The 25,614-nt window shown below is 40.9% G+C and overlaps 1 protein-coding gene and 2 pseudogenes across 1 annotated transcript in view; 2 read left to right on the top strand and 1 right to left on the bottom strand.

Annotated features, from left to right (window-relative positions):
* The window catches only part of BRCA2 (BRCA2 DNA repair associated), a 75,680-nt gene extending 59,896 nt beyond the window's left edge, over positions 1-15,784 (bottom strand). Inside the window, exons 1-10 of the mRNA XM_008158157.3 lie at positions 15,675-15,784; positions 14,995-15,100; positions 12,103-12,348; positions 6,772-6,880; positions 6,074-6,123; positions 5,944-5,984; positions 5,630-5,741; positions 4,844-4,893; positions 4,227-4,338; positions 2,323-3,402 (exon numbers count right to left, since the gene is read on the bottom strand). Coding sequence (XP_008156379.2) covers positions 2,323-3,402; positions 4,227-4,338; positions 4,844-4,893; positions 5,630-5,741; positions 5,944-5,984; positions 6,074-6,123; positions 6,772-6,880; positions 12,103-12,348; positions 14,995-15,061 — 1,867 coding nt within the window. The 5' untranslated portion in view covers positions 15,062-15,100; positions 15,675-15,784. The remainder of the gene's footprint in view (positions 1-2,322; positions 3,403-4,226; positions 4,339-4,843; positions 4,894-5,629; positions 5,742-5,943; positions 5,985-6,073; positions 6,124-6,771; positions 6,881-12,102; positions 12,349-14,994; positions 15,101-15,674) is intronic.
* Positions 15,785-16,498: 714 nt separating this feature from the next.
* Positions 16,499-25,258, top strand: LOC129149744 (cytosolic 5'-nucleotidase 3A-like; annotated as a pseudogene).
* Positions 19,476-20,505, top strand: LOC103301256 (protein ZAR1-like; annotated as a pseudogene).
* Positions 25,259-25,614: the final 356 nt, after the last annotated feature.

Genomic DNA, 25,614 nt, shown 5'->3' with positions numbered 1-25,614 from the left:
GACCTCCTGATTCTTAGGCAAATGCTCAACCACTGAGCCACACCAGCCAACAGCTGTTCAGTTAATTTTAACCCTTTGCACTCGCTTGCTTTTTTCTTGATTCCTTTATTCTAATGCTAACCGTGTCGAGTCACACTCGACATCCGAGTGCAAAAGGTTAAAGGCTCTCTGAATTTCCTATTAACAAGTCAAAATTATTAATCTCATTTTCATTCATTACAGATCACTACTACATATTAGCTGTTTTATTGGTTTTAACTCTTATGAGTTAATATATGAGTTAATATATGAAGGATTAAAGGCTTTTTAAATAAAAATTAACCCAAATATGCCCTAGCCAGTTTGGCTCAGTGGATGGAGCGTTGGCCTGCGGACTGAAGGGTCCCGGGTTCAATTCTGGTCAAGGGCCTGTACCTCGGTTGTGGGCACATCCCCAGTAGGGGGTGTGCAGGAGGCAGCTGATCAAAGTTTCTCTCTCATTGATGTTTCTAACTCTCTATCCCTCTCCCTTCCTCTCTGTCAAAAAAAATCAATAAAATATATATTTAAAAAAATTAACCCAAATATCAAGCAGTTCCTCTGTACTCCAGTTCTACCCAACCTATCACTTGCTGAGATATTCCAACCCAGTAAAATCTTCTCATATGGAACTAAAATTGGCTTTTAAACAAAGTTTAGCTAATGATTAAATGAACTGTTGTTGAAATAAAAAACGAGTTTTACTGTACACACTCTGGGTGCACAGAGAGATGGCAATAAATCTCAGCAATCCCTAAATATTTGAGAAAATTATGTAGCAATAAAAATAAAAATCACTACTTTATTCAACTTAGCATTTTTCCTATTTTTTCAGTTGCTTTAGTGAAAATACAAATAGCACATTTTTACAGAATTGCCCAATTTGCATATAATAAACACTGGAAATTAAAGCAGGAGTTATGCAGCTGAGCACTTGATGCTTATAAATCACATGCTCTGTCTCAAGAGTGATGATTATACACATACCATGCAAAGAGATCCAACAAGTTTGATGAAATGGTTTTAAACATTGGTATCAAAGGCCTAAACAATGTTTAAGATAGAAAATTATAACTGATAAAAACTTCAATGAAAAAAATAATATATGTTGACATTGTCTGATATTGAATACAATTGACCCATGAACAAAACTGGTTTGAACTAAGCAGGTCCACTTATATGTGGATTTTTTTTCAATAAACATACCATTGGTCTTCCATATCTCTGGGTTTTGCATCCACAGATAATAAACTATGGATGGAAAACAATATTTTCCATCTGTGATTGGGAATCCACAGATGCAGGGGGCTGAGTGTATGCATTGTTCTATACCATGCTAATAATAAAAGGCTAATATGTAAATGGTCGTCACACCGTGACAACCAATCAACAGGGACCTGAGGCTGCGTGGTGCTAGGCTGGGGTGGGGGACCTGAGGCTGCGGCCCCACCCAGCAGGGTTTGACGGGGGTGGGACCAGCCGGGTCTCAGTCTGGTGCGATTTCGAGGCACGCATGGGTGGGTGGGGACTTGACTCTGGGTCCCATGGCACGCCTCAGACTCTGACAGAAGGGAGATTTTCATATACATTTTACTAACTTTCTTTAATCTGACACTTCTATTATAGAGAAAGGGCAAATAGCAATAGTAAAGTATTTCCTCTAATTAATTCCCTTTTAATGTGCACAAATTTCATGCACTGGACCACTAGTTTCATATAAGGGACTGACTTGAGAATCTGAAGATTTTGGAATCCTGGAACCAAGCCCTGCGCCCCCATGCCACTCCTTCCCTTCCCTCCCTGCCCCATAATCCTCCCACTCTCCCTGCAGATATCAAGGATGGCTGAGTTTTGGGGAAGTAAAAAGTTATACTCGAATTTCCAACTGCATGGGGACTGGCACCTCTAACTTCTGTGTTGTTCAGGGTCAACTGTACAAGGTATAGAGATTTAAAAAAACTACAGAAGAAAAACAGGCAGTATGCTTTTTTAAAAGATGAAAGAGCCTTGGCCAGTGTGGCTCAGTTGGTTGGAGCATTGTCCCTTACACTGAAAGGTTGTGGTTTTGATTCCTGGTCAGGGCACATACCCAGGTTGTGGGTTCAATCTCTGGTCAGGTGCATATAGGAGACAACCAATTGATGTTTCTCTCTCACATCAATGTTTCTCTTTCCTCTCTCTCTAAAATCAATAATACTATATCCTTGGATTAGGATTAAAAAAAGATTAGAGATTCACATATTCAAATAGAACTTGTCAACATCCATATAACTGTATTATTCACACAAACACACAAAAGGGTACCTGAATCAGCATTTATAACTGTAGATGGTGCTTCAAAAGTATTTTCTTCAAATTGGGCAGAATAGTTAGTTAGTCCTGATTCTTGATCTTTCTGCATTTTTAGTCCTTGATAAGATGTTTCATCATTTATAGTATAAATAAACTTTTTAGTTTTCTTTCTCAAAGTGGATATTAAGCCTGTATTCTTCAAAGCCTCAGAAGTATGTTTGATAGTGACTGGACAGCTTCCATTATTAACTGAACTTGTACATAAAGAACTCTCTTTCTGGGAGAAAACAGTACTTATTTCCAATCTACTTTCAGAGGCTTCAGGATCTTTTTTAAAGTTTGGATCAGTCATGTTATTTGAGAAAACTGCACTTGGTGTCTCTTCAGGTGATTCTCTTATCCTGACTCGAGACTTTTTGATACCCTGAAGAGGAGAAGCTGTGTGTTTTACCACAAGAGTGGAATCTTCATGCAATTCAAGACACTGTCCTTTATCTCTCTTATTCACGATTGTTTCCTCCTTTAATATCTTCTCTGTCTTTGGTACACTTGAAATATGTGGCAAAGAATTTTCTAAAGCAATACAGTTGGTACATTCTTTCTCTGTGCCTATGAGGTTTTTTTCAGAATTATTTTGGTCACAAGAAGAATTATGCAGTATTTTCCCTATTTGGGTTCCATTTATACCTGAGAGAGTTAGCTGAGACCATTCAAAGACTGGAGACTGTACACCCTCCTCAGAGATTCTGTCACGTCCATTCCCCAAGTGCTTCTGACTCCTTAATTTTGAATCTAATGGAACACTGTCATATGGTTCCATTTTGGATATAAACGACTGTTTATTATCTTTTATTTGTTTTTTAGTTTCTTCACATTCATCGGTTTTTGTTTCATTGAAAATATTTTTCCTAGTCTTGCCAGTTTTTATTTTTTGTAGATTTCTTTTTTTATATTTAGAAACACATAATGAAAAACTATCTTCTTCAGAAATATCTCCAACCTTTTCATGTACTTCATCTTCTGGGACATTTGGCACTGACTTTCCAAAATGATCTTTGCAGCTATTTACTTTTCCCAATGGATTCCCCAATCCTGTTAAAATTTAAAACAGAAGCATATTAATAGCATTTTATAATACAACCATATAATTTATTTGATTGTCACAACCTTTTTCATAGAAATAGTATGTACTGTGTAACACATAATTGGACCTTTAAGTGGTTTTCCTGAGTACTCGCTATTTTGGGGGGAGCACCCACCCTTCTCCTATTCTTCTGATAAAGATTAATTCCGATGTACTCAGACTTTAATTCATACTCCAATCACCAATAACCTTTTTTTTTTTTTACCAGCATTACACAACTAAAATCCACCCAATCTTACTATATATACACAGTTTAATATGCTAAGATTTATCAAACCAGATGGTCCAAATTAATTTTGTGGCCCTACAACAATCGAGAGCAGAATCTGATTTTACACACACACACACACACACACACACACACACACACACACTCACATAGATATCCAATTCTACACATTTATACAGACATATACACATAGTAAGAAAAATGCAAAATTGCAATGACATGATTAAGTAATTTTTGGTATATCTGTAACCACAGTTACTCTCTAACTAGAAAACAAGGCCTTCACATTTTGTTAATTTTAAGTATTAATTTTCATCTTTCTGAGTTTTGAGTAATGGGTTTTGTTTTGTTTTTGTGTCAAAACAGTATCTTGAGTAGTCGTCTTAACATGATGCTTTAACAATTTCATGTAAATCAAGTTAGTTTCTCCCTTAATACCTTCAATGATCAAGAAAGGAGAAGTAATGTGTTTTTTCTTTAAGAGGAACAATACTTCAATGATGTCAATTAAAAACAGTCATTCAAATAAACATAAAAACTTACCATGACTTTTAGCTTCTCTCTGACTTTTTATTTCATTGTTTGGCCCGGAAGGGATAAACCTATCATTTTTCTTCAAACTTTCATCGTGGTCAGAAAAATAGCTTTTCAAAATCTACAAAAGTTATATATATATAACTTTTAAATATTTAAATATTTTTATTGATTTCAGAGAGGAAGGGAAAAGGAGAGAGAGAAACATCAATGATGGGAGAGAATCATTGATTGGCCGCCTCCTACATACCCTCCTCCCCACATTGGGGATTGAGCCCACAACCCAGGCTTGTGCCCTGACCGGGAATTGAACTATGACCTTATGGTTCATAGGTCAATGCTCAACCACTGAGCCGCCACACCGGCCAGGCGAAAGTTACATTTTAAAATTACTAATACATAAACTCTTATTATCCATAAATATTCAGCTTCTTCTTAAACAGAGAGACAGCAGAGTTTTTCATAGGAAGTCAAAGAAAATCACATATAGAAATAGGTTTAGAGACTTTCTCAAAGGTTTAGATAAATCATAAATTAAGGAATAAAAAATGCAAGATAAATAACTTTTCAAGGCATCCTAAAATAAGCAATTGCAACAGCATAATCAATTTGTCATATTTACGTACATCAGTAGTATCATTAGGAAATACAGCTGAAGATGCTTCTTCATCTCTGACTGTAAAAGAAAAAATTCAATTGACCTATATCATATTGTATATCATACACTAAAGTTCATACAAAAACTTACATATTTTTGGACAGACATCAAAAGACACATACATTATTGAATTAAATGACACATTTGAAACAGAATTAACTGATCTAAATATAACATTTAGAAAGGTCAAGCAACATAGTGAATAAGCTATACTCACTTTCTTAGTACCATTCACAAGGTGGTAGGGAATTATGGGTTGGTGATACTGACTTTAAGGTAATACTGTCTGCAAAGACTTTGACAATCAGATGAAACTGTGGGGTCATGACTTGAAAGCTAATGAGTGTAGACTTTAGCATTTATTTAGACAATACAGCTTAAAGGCATGTTACATGTTAAACACTTTTTAATTTTCAACATGATTTTACCTGTATTATTGTATCTGAGCAACAACAGAGCAAAGTTAAATTTCCAGCTAAAGATGAATCAAAATGGAATGCATTTTTGCTAGAATAAAAAAATTTCCTGGTTTGCATATTAATTAATCTGACTCCAATAGAATACCATCTAATGTACTTCTGACTTATAAATCTTCACTAAATAGAATAAAACTAGTTTGAACTTATACATTTATCAGACAGAATTATCTAATCTAATTACTATTTATTTTTTCATATTTTCTTTTTAACAGAAAGCATTAGAGATGATATATCAACATCATCTACCTTCTTATAAAAATATTTGATAGAATTACCTATGAGTACAGTAGCACTAAGGGTTGGTGGTGTGGCTAAAGAACTTGACCAAGACATATCAGGGTCAACCTCAGCTCCTAGACTTTCGGAAATATGTTTCCGTGTCTGACCCTGGAAATAAAGGAAATAGTTTATTTCAAAGAAAGACACTGATGAATATTTTTTAAGAATATTTTTCATTCACTTATTTTTTTTCCATTTATCATTTATTGAATGCCTCTGTGAGATCGTAGGTACACATCTGTAAATCTCAGGGCAAAAGTATATCACTGTTGTCACTATATAACAAAAATAAACTAGGCAGAATATTTACCTTCATAAGCTTTGGTGTATGAAATAAACTTCCACATAGCACTGGGGGTAAAACAAGGAAAAAATTACTGTTTCATTTTTATTAAAATTTAGAATATTTAAAAAATAAAAAGCCTTGGTTTTAATCATACCTGACTTTTCTCTTTGTGGTGTCACATGTATACACCGTAGAACACCAGGACTAAAACAAAACAAAGCAAATTCCTCAGATTATTTAAGAGAGAACAGAAATGGCAAAAAAAAAAAAAAAAGTACTAATCTCATAGGAAAAATAAGGAGTCTCAGTCATATCAATTATTAAAATTATACCACTTTGTAATATTTTTATATTACTTTTTAAAAAGTATTATTTCATAAAGAATTAAATAAACACTAAATTGTTCCAAATGCCCATTCAAAGTAATATGTAAAGTTCTCATAAATTTCAGCTGCCAGGAATTTTGAGTTAAAAATTATTTTGAGTTAAAAATTATTAAGATGAATTGATAGTAGCATCATATTCTCTCCAGTGATTCAATTATGCAAATAATTTAAACTGATATTTCAAAGGCATTGTTTTTATCATCAGTATTTTTGTTACTTAAAAACTTCATAGAATATATAGAAAAATCAGTGAATTCAACATGATATGAAAACAAAGTAAATGTTCCTAATGTTGAAATTATTATAGTAAAGCACTCAACCTAAAAGGAGGTTATTTAAAAATAGAAGATCCTCTATCAGGCTCTTAGCCAAAATATGTGTGAAAATTAGATGCATTTCTATAAAACAAATATCATATGTAGGTAAATGCTTCATTTAAGATTTTAATATAATAGCTTGATCATACCTTTCACTAAGGCAAGAATTTAGAGGTGGGATGATAACATCATTTGCTTGATCCATTTTAGCCTTCATTGTGCAACAACTTTTATATTTACTATTGGTAATATGCTTTCCTGAAAGAGTACAATAATTCAGTGAGGATACATATGCTCTATATTGTGAATTTTCATTCTCTGGATGTATTTAAAAACAGTCTCATCTATGCCGGAAAGGAGAACATATGGGGAATTCAGTCTGAATTGGCATCTCAGTTTGCCGATTCCTCCCCCAAAGGGATGTCTGCCCCCATTTCAACAACCTTATTAAAAGTATGTAATACACATAAGGCATTTTGAATAATGCAATCAAGATATACAACTTTAACCTCAAGGAGTTCAGAATATAGTGGAAAATTTTTTGAAATGAGCACCAATAGAAGAAAAAATGGAATGTGCTATGTCCTATTATAAAGTTACAGACAGTACTAAGTTATCATGGAGAATAAGGGTAAAGGAAAAGACTTTTACTGAAAATCAGCACGGTACTAAATCTGACCATACGACTTTTCTGCTGAAAACCTTTCAAGACTTTGTTCTCAATAACAAGTTCAAACTTCCTAACAAAAGTCCCTGGTGACAAGGCCTTCACGATCTAATGATTTAATTTCTATGACGACATTTTTCATACTCTTTTCAGCTGCACCCAACCACCTGCATATCTTGCAAGAATGGTTTCTCTCAGCCTGGGCCTTTGTACAGACTGTTTCTTTCTCTCTCTATTTCTCTTGATCTGGAACATCCTCTTTCAGGCTCCCATTTTGAAACTACATTCTCCAGAAAACTTTAGTCATCCCTAAGGTGAGACTAAGTGAGTGCCCTCCTATGTGTTCCCTGCAGTTTATCATACACCCTGCAGTTCCCATTTCCCCTGTTAGACTATGAGTTCCCTGAGGGGGAGATCTTGTCTTACTTATCACAGCATCCCTAGCAACCACAACACAATAATTGCCTGATATGTTGTAGTCACTACACCAATACTAGCTGAATGAATTAGCAAGGATTAGAAAAGTGGGTTGTTGATAGCAACACATAATGCTTTCATTCTACATTCTCACACAATACTGCTCAGACAGGGTTTCCAAAGCTGTGTATGACTCTATCAAATCCAACCTACAGTCTTTTAACATCCTTTTTGTATCACAAATTGGGCACTTGAAGCACTTATTATTACTCTTAAAAGTTGCTTATAAAAATAGTTGCTTTAACTGATCCTACCATCTCTAACTTAGAGAAGCTTTGGGGAAAATAAGCCATATCAGTGTTAATAAACTAAGCAAAGACAAAACTAAAAACTATTTATAGTAGTATACACAAAACATTGCATTATATTCTCATTTCTCAAGTAACAGGGAGTACACATAATCACTAATAAGCCAAATGTGTAAGTTAAAAACCCCACTTCAACAAAATATCCCACCTCCTTCTCTTAAGAAAGTTTTAAAGATGTTAAAAAGTAGCTAGCCGAAACCGGTTTGGCTCAGTGGATAGAGCGTCGGCCTGCGTCCTGGGTTCGATTCCGGTCAAGGGCATGTACCTTGGTTGCGGGCACATCCCTGGTAGGGGTTGTGCAAGAGGCAGCTGATCGATGTTTCTCTATCATCGATGTTTCTAACTTTCTATCCCTCTCTCTTCCTCTCTGTAAAAAATCAATAAAATATAAAAAAAAATATATTAAAAAGTAGCTAAACCTGTATTTTGAAATTTCACCTTCCTATTCACTTTAAAAAGGTCCTAATCAGAAAAGAAAAAAAAAAGGACTTAAAAAAAAATAAACCAAAGGAGATACTACCACATACATATTAGAATGAAAATAGAAAACAGAGAAAACCAAATGCTGGTGAGGATGTGGAGCAAGAGGAACTCTCATTCATTGCTGGTGGAAATGCAAAATGGTACAGCCACTTTGGAAGAGTTTGCAGTTTCTTACAAAACTAAATATAATTCTTTTTTAAAAATATATTTTTATTGATTTCAGAAAGGAAGGGAGAGGGGGAGACAGAAACATCAATGAGAGAGAATCATTGATTGGCTGCCTCCTGCATGCCCCCTACTGGGAATCGAGCCTGCAACCCAGGCATGTGCCCTTGACTGGAACCGAACCTGGTACCCTTCAGTCCGTAGGCCGACGCTCTATCTACTGAGCCAACCAGCTAGGGCCAAAACTAAATATAATTCTAATAAAGGATCCAGCCAAATGTGCTCTTTGGTAAATACTCAAATGAGTTTAAAACATAGGTCCACGCAAGAAATACTACACATGAATGTTTATAGCCACTTTATTCATAATTGCCAAAACTTGGAAGTGACTAAGATATCCTTCAATTGGTGAATGAATAAGCCAACTGGTACATACATACAATAGAGCATCATTCAGTGATAAAAGAAATGAGCTGTCAGGCCACAGACATAGATAAATCTTATATTGCTAAATGAAAGAAGCCAATCTGAAAAGGCTACATACTGTATGATTCCAACTACATACGTATATGACATTCTGGAAAAGGCAAAACCACAGACAGTAAAAAGATCAGTGGTTACCAAGGGTCCAGGGGCTTGTGGGAGGGTGGTGGTGGTGAATTGGAGCGCAGGGTATTTTTAGGGCAGTGAAACTACTGTGTATGTTACTGTAATGGTGTATACATGACATTATACACTTGTCTAAATCCAAAGACCTGTACAAAGAAACCCTAATATAAACAAAGAACTTTAGTTAATAAATTATCAATACTGGTCAGCAATAAAAATGCAACTATAAAGCATAAAAGTAAAAAAATGAACCAGGCAAAAACAAGTACATACCAAAATAAAAATTTCCCAAAAAACTTGAGACTCTCATAAATAAACTGAGTAATGGTAAGATAAACTTGTATTTTATGCAAAAGAAAGGGCTGCTGAGAAGCACAGTTCCTCGTGGAACTTCAGGGATAATTCTTTAAAAAAAAAAAATACACTACATGTTAGAACAAAGTAGGTTAAAAATAGCTTAAGTCTCACATTTCAATACTAAATTTAAAGTGAATTGAAAAGCAAAATGTTTTGAGACTAGTCAACTGAACTATTTATTCACTATCACTTTAAAAATCTTAGCTCCCTGCAGTGAGTCAAGTGGCCGTATGAATTCATCCCTATCCTCCCGTGGTTAAGGATAGACCAATTCCAGCAGATTACATTTAGAGAATAAACCACTGGCTTTATGGGGAACCTTTCAAGTTTTAGTAGATTCAGTATCAACTAGTTTAGAGCTTTTCCTGACCACATGAAGACCTATGGCTGCTCCCTCCATTATGCCCACAACACAGTACTGTATACAAGCGCCTACTGTAACTTGTGCCACACCAGTATATTAACCTTTTGCACTCGGATGTCGAGCGTGACTCAACACGGTTAGCATCGGTAGCAGCAACAATAATTTGAAATATAAAAAAATCCAAATAATTAAGTTTGTATGAAAAGAAACTCCAGTTTTTTATTCTACTGCCGCACTTTGTAAAATCTGGGGTATTTAAAAAATTAAATCCCGAGTAGAATAAAGGAATCGAGAAAAAAGCAAGACAGTGCAAAGGGTTAATTTAGATATTTTTTTCCCCATACAAGACTGAAAAAGGACCTTGTAACACATTAAGGGGTCTGGATTTTATCATGAGGGCAAAAGGGAGGTAATCCACTCTAACTGGTTATGCTCAGTGGTTAGATCGTCAGCCCGAGACTGAAGGGTCATGTGTTCAATTCTGGTCAAGGGCATATACCTGGGTTGCAGGTTCAATCGCCAGCCCTGGTAGGAGCATGTGCGAAAGGCAACCAATAGATGTGTCTCTCTCACATCGATGTTTCTCTGTCTCCCCCCTCCCTTCCACTCTCTCTCTAAAAAAACAAATTCTATATAATAGAGGTAATATGCAAATTAACCCTCATGCCCTCTCAAGATGGCTGCCTACGACCAGGCCAGCAGGGGGGTTAGTGAGGGACGACCAAATGACTGAACAAGCAGGCTGCATGGGGTGACCAGGCCAGCCGGGGGGTGGGGGGGGGAGCATGAGGGGTGACCAGGCTAGCAGTGGGGGCAGTTGGGGGTGACCAGGCCGGCAGGGGGGGCATTTAGGAGCAAGCAGGCCGGCACACAGAGGTAGTGAGGGGCTATCAGGCCAGTTTGGGGGGGTAGTTAGGGGTGACCAGGCAGGCAGGCAGGCAGGCAGGCGAGTGATTAGGAGCCAGCGGTCCAGGATTGTGAGGGATGTCCCAGATTGGAGAGGGTGCAGGTTGGGCTGAGGGGGGGCACCTGCCCCCGGTGCATGAATTTCGTGCACCGGGCCTCTAGTAAGTAAATAAAAATCAGTGGGAAACTATCCTCAAGTGAGAATTAACAATCAAAAAAGGTGAGGTAATTCAAGGTTTGAAGCAGGAAGTAGTGTGATCAAATTTGCATGTGAGTCTGTTTTACAACCTATCAAATGAATTCACTTTCTTTAGCCTGGAATTGGATGCCTGCCTCTAATCTGCTCTTTTCAGCCTTAGGCCGTTATTGGTCCCTGTCAGATTCAACACCCCAAATGATCTGAATTACTTGCTATTCTCTAAACAAGCTGCATATTCTTCTTCTAGAACATATTCTCCTCTGCCTAGAACACTATTCACTCTGTTCCATTTCGAGTTCCTGAATCTTACCTACCCTTCAAGGTTTAATTCAAGTAAATCATTTCCTAATTCACCCAATACTATTTATGCTCTTTCTTCTCAACTCTCACTGTACTTTTTGTACTTTTCTTTTGCCATGTATCACTTTCAACCTTAGACTATAATTTATTTGTGTACTGTTAATTCCCCTTACTACCAAATAATACTCTAAAGAGAGGGAGAGGATGTTACTTAAATAACAAGTATTCCAATATTTGATTGATTGGAAATATTCGGCACATAGTCCAGGGAAACTACTATCGAATCAAGAGATTTATAGCATATTGATAAAAATAATGTCCTCTGTGACAGTCTGCAGGAATATAGCTTAATTAAGTCCCAGGGTTGTTCTTTTTGTATAGATAAGATATAACTTAGTAAATCTCAATAGGAAGGGTAAATTCATCAAAGGAGGGAGGAAAAACTATTTATTGAGTAAAAAAAAATTATTTAATCCAAACTTATCAGATATTATTTTCATCATCTCCATTTTTTAGGTAGGGAAAGTGCAGCCGGAGAGGTTGATTTGACCAATACAACACAGTTAATGACAGCAGAGATTTTTAATACAGGTTTGTCTGATTTCCTACTTCCTATCTCCCCATATTCTACATCTTATTACTTACCTAAATCTAATCTGCCCGTATCTAATTCTTTTAAAGGAGACTGATACAGTGGCAGGGTTAGACCTTGCTCTTTGAATATTACTGGAGTAGAAGCAAACTGATGATAAGGTTTCCTTTGTGGTGTTTTAAATAGGTTTGGTTCATAACTGCTGGATTTATATTCAGATTCTTCTGCAGTTTCAGAATTATATGGGGGAGCTTCTGAAGAAAGTTCTTCAAACCAATTAATGCTTATTGGTCCTAAATCTGTAAGAAAAATAAAAATCTCATCTTGGTTTTAATCAGAGACACGGAAAAATTCATGAGCCAGTCAAGATCATAACATAGAAAAAAGGATGCTTGAGATTTGGACTGTGGATGGCTTGAAATTTGGGCTGTGGATGACTTTTGTTAAAGCATATTAATTAAACAGGATCACTTGTTCTCTTATGAATCTGTAGCAAGGTATAACAAGTTTACAAAAGTTACAAGGAGAACGCTCCTAACTCTATTAGCTCTTCTAAAGTTTTCTTTATTTTATATTCACGATTCAGAAACAAAAACCATAGTAAGAATGCATCCCACAGACAAAATTCAAATTGTTTATAGAGACTACATAAGTAGATGTGAAAAATCTATAGGTATAGGGAACATGTAGACTCACAAATAAAAGGGAATAAAAAGATTATCTGTTAAAGAGAAATGGCAAAACTTCTACTCTGATCTATCCACTCTTAAAGTAGCTGTTCTAAATGTGTGGTCTGTGGACCACATGGGGGAAAGTTCCCCAAGACATTTTCAAGAGGTCCATAAGGTCAAAACTATTTTCATTATAATACTAAGGCACCGTTTGTCTTTTCCACAATGCTGACATTGCACCACTGGTGAGTGAAACTGATGTCACTGTATTCTTCATCACCATGCACTTGTTAAAACAAGACACCCAAAACCAAAAAGCCAGTTTAATTTAAAATGTCCTTAATGAAGTAGTAAAAATTAGTTTTATTAAAGCCCAATATTAATATTACAAGACACGTCGTTTTAATATTTCCTGTGACAAAATGAAAAGTATGCATAAAGCATTTCTGCATATTTAACTACAATAGTTCTTTATAAAAGCACTCAAGTGATGAGTATGAGGTAAATTAGCACTTTTTCCACAGAAAACCATTTTTACTAGGAAGAATGACTGACAATCTAACTCATTCTGAGTTGGATGATTTTTTCAAAAAATGAATGAAGTGAGCCTGTCACTGAGGGAAAACAAGAGCCAATGAAACAACGTGAGCTTTCAAATGAGAATTAGAATTTTGTTAAACTTTACCAGGCTCTGTCAGCTTGACATCCTCCCAACCTTAAAAGACTTTTCTGATGACATCAGTGAACTAACAAGTATGATTATTTTAAATATTGTTTAATGAAATGTGTTATTGTTTGGAATATTTGTAATTCAGAACACAGACACTTTCCAAATAATCAATGCATGATGTTGCAATATGGATAAAAGATTCAAAGTTCAGGAAAGAATAATAGAATTTAATGTAACAAGAATATGAACAGGGCAGGTGCAGAGTGGAGGGGGTCAATGGGAAAAAATGGGGGATATCTGTAATACTTTCAACAATAAAGATACTTTTTAAAAAATAACAAGAACATCTCATTACACGGGTTCAGATTCTACATTGCAACTTTTAAGAAATTACCACTTAAGTTTTGGTGTAGTATGGAAGAAAAATACCCACAATTAAGTGAAGACTACTAAAATACTAGTACCACTCCTTTTTTCTCCAACTACATGACTGTGTGAGGCTGGGTTTTCTTCACAGACCTCTACCAAAGCAATTATTGCAACAGACTGGATACAGAAACAGGTATGAGGTCCCAGCCATCATCTATTAAGACAGATATTGAAGAGAAGGGCAAAAATGTAAAACAAAGCCACTATCTTTTAAAAAAAATGTGTTTTTTTAAAAATATTTTTTATTGATTTTTTTTTACAGAGAGGAAGGGAGAGGGATAGAGAATTAGAAACATCGATGAGAGAGAAACATTGATCAGCTGCCTCCTGCACACCCCCCACTGGGGATGTGCCCGCAACCAAGGTACGTGCCCTTGACTGGAATCGAACCCGGGACCCTTTAGTCTGCAGGCTGATGCTCTATCCACTGGGCCAAACCGGTTAGGGCAAAATATGTTTGTTTTTTTTTAAAATATATTTTATTGATTTTTTACAGAGAGGAAGACAGAGGGATAGAGAGCCAGAAACATCAATCAGCTGCCTCCTACACACCCCCCACTGGGGATGTGCCCGCAACCAAGGTACATGCCTTAACCGGAATCGAACCCGGGACCCTTGAGTCCGCAGGCCGACGCTCTATCCACTGAGCCAAACCGGTTTCGGCAAAATATAAGTATTTTTCATAAAAATGTTATTCATGTTAATATGCATTGATTTTATTTTTGTTAAGTGAATTACTAAATATTTTTAAAGTTCTTATTTTTAACTTCTAATATGGCAACTTACACAAAGAAGAGCTCTTTGAGACCCTCAATCATTTTTAAGAGAGTAAGGAGTACTGAGAATAAAAACTATGACTTCTGCTACAAAGTAAAATTGCCAATGATCCTCGTTTGCTGGAGGTTCTGTGCTTTAAAAACAATTCGTCCTACTGCCAATCAAGGGGCCAGTCTCCTCTTTCATCACCAGGATTAAACGGTAAGAAATCAGTTTCTCACTACTTGGTAACTGTAAATGTTTATCCTCTTAACTGGACTTAGGACTCCATAAAGAAGTTTACAGTGTAAACTAAAACGTGAAGTATTGGATTCTTTCCAGCAAGCATGCGTATTTACATATTTTTCTGAAAACATTGCTCACTGCAATTAATCAATTTATATAAAATCTATCAGTACCTGCTTGGCTGCATCGCGTCTCAAAAATTTCAAAAAAAGTTGGCCTCTGTTTGCGCCCAATAGGCATTTTCCTCTATGATATTACTCCGACCCTTGGAAAACGAGTCTGTAAAAGAGAAGAGAACACACTTCACGGGTGCGGTCCTTAAGTGACTGTGAGGTTACAGCTGCTCAGGTGACACTGATGGTTGATCTCGGTCCATCTTCTGGGACGACAATGGACTCGCTGCAATGGTGGGAGCACTGCGTATCTGTGCTGCCCCACACAGTGCCCGCCGGCCGCGACAAGCACTGCGGCTTCACACGCAAATGTGGCAAGTGCAACTCAAAAACAGCATTTTGACACTGATTTTAATTACGTTAACTAGTCACGTGTTGCGAGGGCTCCCATTAGAGGTAAAGGCCATTTCAAACCAGGACGTCTCCATCGCACAAGCACCGCTGGCTGAGCGGGACGGACACGGTGTCGGAAGCGGCCGGGAGAGACTGCGGGGTGCAAGGAGGTTTCAGACTGGGACACCCGCTGCCGCCAAGAGCCCGCCCCGGGCGGGCGGCGCGGCCGAGTCCCAGGCGCGGAGCCGAGCCTCCGGCCGAGAGAGCCGGTCCCTCGTCCCCACCCGGGGGGGATGGCAGCGACAGTCGGTGGCCGCTCGCAGCACTAACCGCCCCGCAGCACTAACCGCCTCCACAGACGCCGCTCCTCGGACTCCGCAGGCTCTCCTGGCGGCGACCCTCCTCCCCGAGCACCCGCAGCCGGCTCCCCGCCAGGCTTTCAACTGCGGGCGCCAAAGCCGCGCTCCCAATGACGTCACGACGCCTGCCGCAGCGCGCGCGGCCCGGAAGTCCGGCAGGCCCCGCCCCCGACTCGGTTTGCGAGCCGCAGGGCCTGATGGGACATCTAGAGCTGTGTAAGGCGGCGTCACTCGGAGCCTTCGGAGGGCCGGCCTGTGAACACTCGGCCACCCGATCTCCTCGGCTTAGCCTGTCTCACGTTGGGGAGCTCCCTGACCGGCATCTGCTCCGGCCCGGCGGTCGCCAGCCTTGGAAACGCAGTGTGGCCCGTGGAGGACGGCCGGCCCGTTTGGGGGCCCTGCCCCCTGTGGAGGCCGGGCTGACGGGGAAGAGGACTTCAGCTCTGGGTGGCAGGTTCCAGGGCTCAGCCTGTCCCCCCGCCTGAGAACCGGGAGTCCGCCGGACTCCTGTGCTGTCCGCTGCTCCCCTCCGCAGGCCGCCCTACAGCAGGGCGACCAGACCTCCCGCTTTTGGCGGGACATCCCGATTTTTAACCGTTTGTCCCGCGTCCCGCGGCGTTTTTAAAAAGTCCCGATTTTGGGGAAGAATGCACGACAAGCTAGGGAACGGCGGGAGAACGGGAAGGGAATATACGGTTTTCGGGGGCCATGTGGCTATTTAGCCAGGATATGAGTTTTATATTATTTTTGTTAATTTTATAATGTTAAACTTTAATAATAACAAATAATTGTGGAGAACTGATTATCGAGAACTGCTTATCAAAGTTCGCATTGTTGATCAGTTGTTAGAATTCAACCACCATGGTTTGGACTTAATGAACATGGCATTTTTTGGGATTGGCAACGACGAAAACATTTTGTAACTGTCTCTCAGACGATACACATCGTACTGCGTGCTAGTAAGCTAGTTAAACAAGTGATGTCATTACAAATCAGCTATTCAGATAATTTAGGTAAGGAATTTATTATTTATTTCATAAATACATAAATTTTCTTGAATTTAGCAGACAGTACTCGTATTATTTATATTTTATAGTGGCGGCAAAAAGTCTAGCGCCGGCCTTGAAAGTGACACTTATGTCTTACGTTACGGCAAATTCATGACCTTTTAAACAGCAATCTACTTAAAAAAATTCACTCAAATGAGAAATATGCCAAAGAATAAAATAATACTATACATAATTTATTATTTATTATATTTGTAAATTGTACTTATGTTGAGCCAAAACCGGTTTGGCTCAGTGGATAGAGCCTCGGCCTGCAGACTCAAGGGTCCCAGGTTCGATTCCGGTCAAGGGCATGTACCTTGGTTGTGGGCACATCTGTGCAGGAGGCAGCTGATCGATGTTTCTCTCACATCGATGTTTCTAACTATCTCTCTCCCTTCCTCTCTGTAAAAAATCAATAAAAAATTAAAAAAAATTGTACTTATGTTGAAATTTAAAATATATATATATCAATACTATTTTTGCATTCTATGAAAATTTTTGTTGCTCCATATAGACCAAATTTTTAATCAAGAACCCCCGCCCGGTCAATGGTGTCCCGCTTTACCAATGTTCAAATCTGGTCACCTTACCCTAGAGCCCTTTACATTCTTAGGGTACTGACCACCCTGTGTGAGCCTGTCGTCCCCTTCAAACTTCCCGGGAAGGCAGGACCCTGTCCTCGTGCACAGGGTCTGACATGCCCACAGGCTTAATTCGGGTTTGTTTATGGCCTGGAAAGCCTTCCACTGGGTTCTGGAGGTGGGGGCTGCCCGTGGGCCCTGCTGCTTCTGGAAGGCCTTGAGCAGCAAACAGCAGACGCAGCCTTGGATTAGAGAAAGGTGGGCCCCCAGTGCCCGTCGGCGGATGGGCGGGTAAAGCGCGGTGGGACATTCACACCGTGGAACACTGTGCAGCAGTAAAAGGAAGGGTCTCTCACCCTGTGAGACAGCACGGAGGGACCTGGAGAGTATCATGCTGAGTGAAATAAGCCAGTCAGAGAAAGACAAGTACCACGTGAACTCACTCATATGTGGAGTCTAATGAACAAAATAAACGGATGAACAGAGTGTTTCTGGAGATGTGGGAGCATGGAACAGAGTGTGGAATCCCAGAGGCAAGGTGGGGGAGAGTGGGTGGTTGACAAGAAATTAACCAAAGAACTTGTATGCATATATGTATAACCCATGGACACAGACAATAGTGTGAAGAAGGCCTGGGGCGGGGGCAGGTGTGGGCTAGAAGGGATCAAGGGGGCGGGGAGGGACATCTGAAATACTTTCAACAATAAAGATTAAAAATTAAAAAGGGTGGGCTCTACTTGCTTCTGTAGGTGTCATTTCAGTTTGATCATAACCCTCAGCTGTAGCAGGAAGCTGACCAATACAGAGAAATACCAAAGCTTATGATCACCTAGGTCTGAACAGTAAAGAACATTTATCTAACAATAGTTGCACTTATTGAACATGTGAGTCTGCTTTGTGCTTCACACGCAATAGCACATTTTAATCTTACAATAATCCTATAAATTGGTTAGTACAGGTACTTGTTAGGTCTGATCAAATAATTGAATCGATACCCCCTCCCCTGGGAACTGACCTTTAGGCCACTTCACAATGGACATTCCACTTGCTTAGACCACATTCCACTTGCTAAAACCATTATCTCTCCCCTCCAGCGTTTCCCGGAATCCAGGCCTGCACAGAGAATTCTCGGCCCAGAAAAAGTCTGTCTGGAGTCCTTTAAAAACCTCTGACTGCCCGTCTTTGGGTGCTGGTGCCACTTTGGGGCTCAATCCATATGGGTTTCTAGATGACCTAAGCTAAATAATAAAAGGGTAATATGCTAATTAGACCAGATGTCCTTCTGGACAAAGGCGGGCCGGAGGGAAGCCCAGGTCCCAGGTGCCAGTGCCGGCAGCCGGGGGAATTTCATGCATCGGGCTTCTAGTAAATTCATAATTCTTCACCCCTTTTGGCCTCGTGTGTTCCTCCTTCAACGAACCTAACAGTACTGTCATAAGGGGAAACAATCACTTAAGTAACTTGCCTGGTAACAAGGCCCAGGTTTTAATTCAAGTGGGTTTGATGTTAGATACTATCCTGCTATTAAATCTGCGTTTACCCTCTAAATCAGAACAATTTGCTTACTCTCACATGCATTTGGCAGATGGGGGGGGGGGGGGGGGACGGGGCATGTCATACAACCCTCTGAAATATATTTTCTCTCACTATATACACCCCTCCCCCTCCATAACTTTATGGTCCCTGTGCCCTGCCATAATAACGTATTTTCTTCCTTACACTCTTCTAGTATAAGGCTGTTCAAATAATTTATGTACTCCTTGTATTTGTTTTACCATATGCTTTGAAACAGGATCTCTAAAATGGTACATTACTATCGGAATAAATAAATGAATGGCTAACTATAGCATGAGTGTGAATAAGTCAGCAATGAAAAACAGCTTTGAAAAGAGATTCAGGAGCAGTGAATTGAGTAGATAGAGAAGAGCTATTTGAATCAGGTGGTAATTAGGCCTCTGTAGGTAGGTAGCTCTCCTCCCACCACTCCCTTCAATCCGGGAAATAAACACACAGCTCCCACCAGAATCTGAAATAAGGGAAAAGATAGGGATGAACCTGAACCAACTTGAACATGAGATAAAAGGGGCGGATGAAGGTGGAAGACAGAACAAGGACAGATGTAAACTAAATCAGGATATTGCGCTAAGCCTGGACAGCAGATGGAGCGCTTTGTCCGAGTTCCCCAGGGCCTGTACCAGGGAGCACACTATGGGAACACACTGCCTTTGGGCCAGCCGGGACTCTCTGACCACCAGCAGCCTGACTGGAGGCAAAACACTGGTGCCCCCACTTTCCTGGCCCGGACGGGGCTGGTGGTGCCCACGAATGCCTGGGCCTACTGCACTGACCCTTCCAAGAGGGCACAGCTTAAGGCCATTCTCTCCCAGATGAACCCCAGCCTGGGCCTGCGGCTGTGCAAGGCCAGTACCAAGGAGGTGGGCGTGCAGGTGAGCCCACGTGTGGACAGGTCTGTGCAGTGCTCGCTGGGCCCGCTCACCCTGTGCAGCTGCTCTCCTTGGGGCTGTAGAGGCCCCAAGGCACCCCTACCAGCCTGGGACCTCTATTCACTAATGCTGAGCCTTGGGGGCTTGATCCAGCTGCAGAAGGATGGGAAGGATGGGAAGGACGGGAAGGACAAGGAGAGGAGGGAGCTTTCGGGTCCTACAGAGGAAAGCCAGCAGCAGCAGAAGTCACCACCAAGGCCAGGGTTGCAAAAGGACAAGCAGGAGGAACTGTGGCAGCAGGACAAGTTGGGGGAGGAAGATGCCTCTAGTCCTGGGGAAAGGCGGAGCAAGCAGGCCCAGGAGATGCCCACCCTCCCAGGAAACCCAGCTTCCAGGTGAACTTAGTCTTCCCCTCCTCAGTCCTCCGCTGGCCCCTTCCTCTCTTTCCTCTTTCCCATTTCTGGGTCAACAAGAACAAAATCTCCCGGCTTCCTCCTTTTATTTGATGAAGGAGAGGAAGTTCTGAAAACCTATATTTTACCTGGCCTCCATGTTTTGTAACTTTTTGAAGTAGGGTGTCAGCTTTAAGCATGTGCTAACCAAAAGTCTGGCGATTGTTATTAATTGGAAATGCGAGACAAAGAAGGATTTCAAGTCAGTGAAATATGTGATCAGAATTTTGTTTTAGGGAGACTGTGCTGGTGGCTTTGTGGAAAATGAATTGAAAAAGTGTGAGAAGCCCTAGCCAGTTTGGCTCAGTGGATAGAGCATGGGCCTACGGACTGAAGGGCTCTATTCCAGTCAAAGGCACGTACTTTGGTTAAAGGCTCAATACCCCGCCCTGGTCAGGGTGCGCTCAGGAGGCAACCAATCGATGTGTCTTTCTCACATTGATGTTTCTTTGTCTCTCCCTTTCCCTTCCACTCTCTCTAAAAGTTAATGGAAAAAATATCTTCATGTGAGGGTTAACAACAACAACAAAAAAGTGAGAGAGACTGCAGGGAGAAGAATCCCAGAGTAATCCTTCAGAGATGAGACACTGAATTAATGTAGTGACCTTGAGAACAGCTGTGAATGAGGTTAAACAGGCTTTTTGCATTTCTTATACAAAGCCACAAGCTTTTCTAGGAATAAAAGATTCTTCCTCTTTATTTGCCATTTTTGGATCCAAAATATGGCTTTTTGTGTGTGTGTGTGTGTGTGTGTGTGTGTAAAGATTGTAAGACCAGATGGGAGAGTGCTTATGTGAGGTGCGTTTCTGGAGCTAGTAAGGTAAAAGTGAGTGGGCAAAGATGATAAGTGGAGGAAGAACGTGTTTCCTAATGGAGCATGACTTAATGCTGTCTCATTCATCACGGCATCCTCTATGCCAGGCACATTTTTCGTTTAGGGTTAAGTCAAAAGTTAGTCCTTTTATCTTGAATATTTGACTGAATTGATAAATAATATTTACGTATCAATATCACATTCTTGGTTGTATTCAAGCAGCCTAAAGAGTGTGCTAAGTCCCAATAGGTACTTTATGAGGAAAATTGGCTCCACTATAACCATTAAAAAATAATTTTAAAAAACAACTCTCCTAATGTTGATTTTGTTGCAGAAGCTGTTTATTTTATAAACTAGAGGCCCAGTGCACAAAATTCGTGCACAGGGGTGGGAGGGTTGTGTGTCCCTCAGCCCAGTGTGCACCCTCTCCAATCTGGGACCCCTCAAGGGATGTCCAACTGCCCCGTTTAGGCCTGATCCCAGATCAGGCCTAAACGAGCAGGCGGACATCCTTCTCACAATCCAGGACTGCTGGCTCCCAACCACTTGCCTGCTTGCCAGCCTGATCACCCCCTGACCACTCCCCTGCCAGCCTGATTGACGCCTAACTGCTCCCCTGCTGGCCTGATCACCCACAACTGCCAGCCATCTTGTGGCAGTCATCTTATGTCCACATGGGGGCAGCAATCTTGTGTGTTGGGGTGACGGTCAATTTGCATATTACCTCTTTATTATATAGGATATTGTGTTTCAGATAAAATTAAGTGGATTTGAACATAGAGAAAATTGTTATACTTTGTTTTGAAATTTGTATTAAGGTGTAAAATATGGACAGATAAAAAAATAGCCTGCTATATTTGGTCAAACATTTAATTAACTCAGCGCTAATGCTTTGGCAGGGCCAGACCAAATGATTTTGCATGCCTTATACAGCCCGAGGGACGGACATTCCCCATCCCCGTACTGGATCAAATGTCCTCAAAGGCACAAAAATCCTTCTCCATTGATATACCTGCGTTGGGACCACTTTTTATCCTCTGTAGTCCAGGGCTTGGTTCTGAAATTCCATCACACGTCCAGCACAACACAAACTGCTTCCTTCCTCATTTTCCCTCGCTTCTCCCTCTCAATGGTCTCCATAATTTCCACAGGAACAATTTTAGAGTGAGTAATAAAATAGAAAGAAGGGTGAGCATAGAAGAGAAGAGGGTTCTTTGGAGTGAAGAAATGTTCAATTTTTTCTTCTGGGTATTGCTTACCTGGGTGTGTTCTAATTCATCAAGCTGTACACAGGTGTTGAGTCCTTTTATGTATGTATTTAAAACTTTTTTTTGCTTATGTGTGTGTGTGTGTGTGTGTGTGTGTGTAAAAATATCCTATCTAATACTAGAGTAATATGCAAACTAGGCGTCACTCCACGACAAAAATGGTGGCCCCCATACCCACAAGATGGTGGCACCCAGTCCCCTCAGCCCTGCTGCTGGAGTGTCTGGCCTGTTCCATCAGCAAACAGAGCTGGCGGAGGAGCAGGGCCTGTGGCCACGGCGATTGGGAAGACACCAGGCCCTGCGCACACGGAGCTGGCGGAGGAGCAGGGCATGGCGTCTTCCCGATGGTCACCGAGGCGATCGGGAAGACTCCAGTGCCAGCAGAGCAGGGCATGGCGGCTTCCTGATCTCAGCAGTCGGGAAGCCGCCAGGCCCTGCAAAGCCGGGCATGGCGGCTTCCTTAGTGGGGCAGTGGCAGGGAAGTCCCCAGACATGGCTGACAGAGCCCAGACAGCAGGGCTTGGGGGCTTCCTTAGTGGGAAGTGGCGGTGGGAACACCCCCAGGCCCTGCAGACAGAGCCTGGACAACAGGGCATGGGGGCTTCCTTAGTGTGTCCATGTCTGGGAAGCCCCCAGGCCCGGCAGACAGAGCATACTGCAGAGCATTGGGGCTTCATCTCCATGGCTGCAGGGAAACCTCCAGGCCCCGCAGAGAGCAGAGAACCATGGGGAGTGGGCCTAAGCCATCAGTAGGATATCCTCTGAGAGCGCCTGGATTGTAGAGGGTGCAGGTTGGGCTGAGGGACCCCTGTGCACGAATTTCGTGCACCGGGCCTCTAGTATATATATATTTCTAATTGGGGTAAAATACACACAATATAAAATTTACTATCTTCATCATTTTAAGGGTACAATTCAGTTGCTCTCTAAGTATATTTACATGGTTGTGCAACCATCACCAGCATCCATCTCCAGAAATTTCATCTTGCAAAACTAAAACTCTTCCTAGTTACTGGTAACAGTTCTCCATCCTGCCAACTACTGTCTACTATCTGTCCCTGTGAGTATGACTGCTCTGGTGTCTCATAAGTGGAATCATACAGTATTTGTCCTTTTGTGACTGGCTGATTCACTGAGTATAATATTGGGTTCATCCACATGGGACAGTCCATTGTATGTATAAAATTGTTTTGTTTTAAAATAAAGGTACACAGGTGCACCAAAGTGTGAACTCCTGAAAGATGCAGCAAGAGGATGGCCACCTGCAAGCCAAGGAGAGAGGCCTCAGAGGAAACCAATTGTGCCAACATCTAATCTTGGACCTCCAGCTTCCAGATCTGACAAAGCCACCCAGTCTAATGCCAGAATTCCAGAAGAGTCTGGTTCTCATCAAGAACCCCACAAGAGTAGAAGACATCATCTGTGGTCTCATCAAGGGAGGAGCTGTCAAACTTCAGATAATAACAGACTTTGATATGACACTGAGTAGATTTTCCTACAAAGGAAAAAGATGTCCAACATGTCATAATGTCATTGACACCTTAGCTGGTTTGGCTCAGTGGACAGAGCATCGACTTTTGGACTGAAGTGTCCTGGGCTCGATTCCAGTCAAGGGCACATGCCTGGGTTGCGGACTCAATTCCTATTAGGGGACATGCAAGAGGCAGCTGATCAATGATTCTTTCTCATCATTGATGTTTCTATCTCTCTCTCCCTCTCCCTTCCTCTCTGAAATCAATAAAAATATATTTAAAAAAAATAATGTCATTGACAACTGTAAGCTGGTTTCAGATGAATGCCGAAAAAAGTTACTGGAACTAAAGGAAAAATTTTATGCTATTGAAACTGATCCTCTTCTTCTTCTTCTTTGTTTAAATTTCTTTATTGATTAAGGTATCACATATTTGTCCTCATCCCCCCATTCCCATCCCAAACCCCTCCCCACGCATGCCCCCACCCCCCTGTTGTCCTTGACCACTGGTTAGGCTCATATGGATGCACACAAGTCCTTTGGTTGATCTTTTCCCTTTATCCCCACCCTCTCCTCTGAGGTCTGACAGTCTGATCCATGCCTCCTTGTCTCTGGGTCTGTTCTTGTTCATCAGTCTATGTTGTTCATCATTTCCCCTAGATGAGTGAGATCATGTGCTACTAGAAATATACTTATAAGAACTGAAAATGAGACAAGCAATAATGGTTATGCTTAAAGGCAAATGAATCAGTCTGTAGTGAGTTTATTTCTGGGCCAACAGTTCTTTTGAGACCCAATTTCAATGTCCACCAGTTCCTTATGTGTACATGTCAGCACTGACATTTCAGTTCTGGATGGTGGACAAATGGTGGTAATGCAGAAACTGATCCTCTCCTTACAGTAGAACAGAAGTACCTTATATGGTAGAATGGTACACTAAATCACATAGCCTGCTTGTTGAACAGGCTATCCCAAGAGCTAAAGTTAAAGAAATTGTGGCAGAATCTCAAGGAAAGATATGAGAATTTCTTTGATAAGCTCCAACAACACAGTATCCCCGTGTTCATATTCTCGGCTGGCATTGGAGATGTACTGGAGGAGATTATCTGTCAAGCTGGTGTTATTTAAATGTCAAAGTAGTGTCCAACTTCATGGATTTTGATGACAATGGAGTGCTCAAAGAATTTAAAGGAGACCTAATTCATGTATTTAACAAACATGATGGAGCCTTGAAGAACACAGAGTATTTCAATCAACTGAAAGCCAATAGCAACATAATTCTGCTGGGAGACTCCCAAGGAGACATAAGAATGGCAGATGGAATAGCTAATGTTGAACACATTCTGAAAACTGGATATCTAAATGATAAAGTGGATGAGTTTTAGACAAGTACATGGACTCTTATTATATTGTTCTAGTCAAAGAGGAATCCTTGGAGGTAGCCAACTCTATCTTACAGAAGATCCTGTATAAATGAGCATTCTTAAAGGAGATGCCTGTCCTTTAGGTGCAATGGATTTAAGAACCGCTTGTGTGTTCATTGTGTGAAAGACTTTCATTTATAACACTAGTGGCCCAGTGCATGAAATTCGTGCATGGGGGGCGGGGGAAAGTGTCCCTCAGCCCGGCCTGCACCCTCTCCAATCTGGGACATCCCTCTCACAATCCAGGACCGCTGGCTCCTAACTACTCACCTGCCTGCCTGCCTGCCTGATTGCCCTTAACCACTCTGCCTGCCAGCCTGATCACCCCCAACTGCTCCCCTTCTGGCCTGATCACCCCTAACTGCCACCCCAGCTGGCCTGCTCGCCCCCAACTGCCCCCCCTGCTGGCCTGCTCGCCCCCAACT

The sequence above is a fragment of the Eptesicus fuscus genome, chromosome 7, assembly GCF_027574615.1.
Source record: "Eptesicus fuscus isolate TK198812 chromosome 7, DD_ASM_mEF_20220401, whole genome shotgun sequence".
In the NCBI taxonomy this organism is placed as follows: Eukaryota; Metazoa; Chordata; class Mammalia; order Chiroptera; family Vespertilionidae; genus Eptesicus; species Eptesicus fuscus.
Note: the sequence above shows the minus strand (reverse complement) of the source record. Positions and strands in the feature narration are given on the sequence as shown.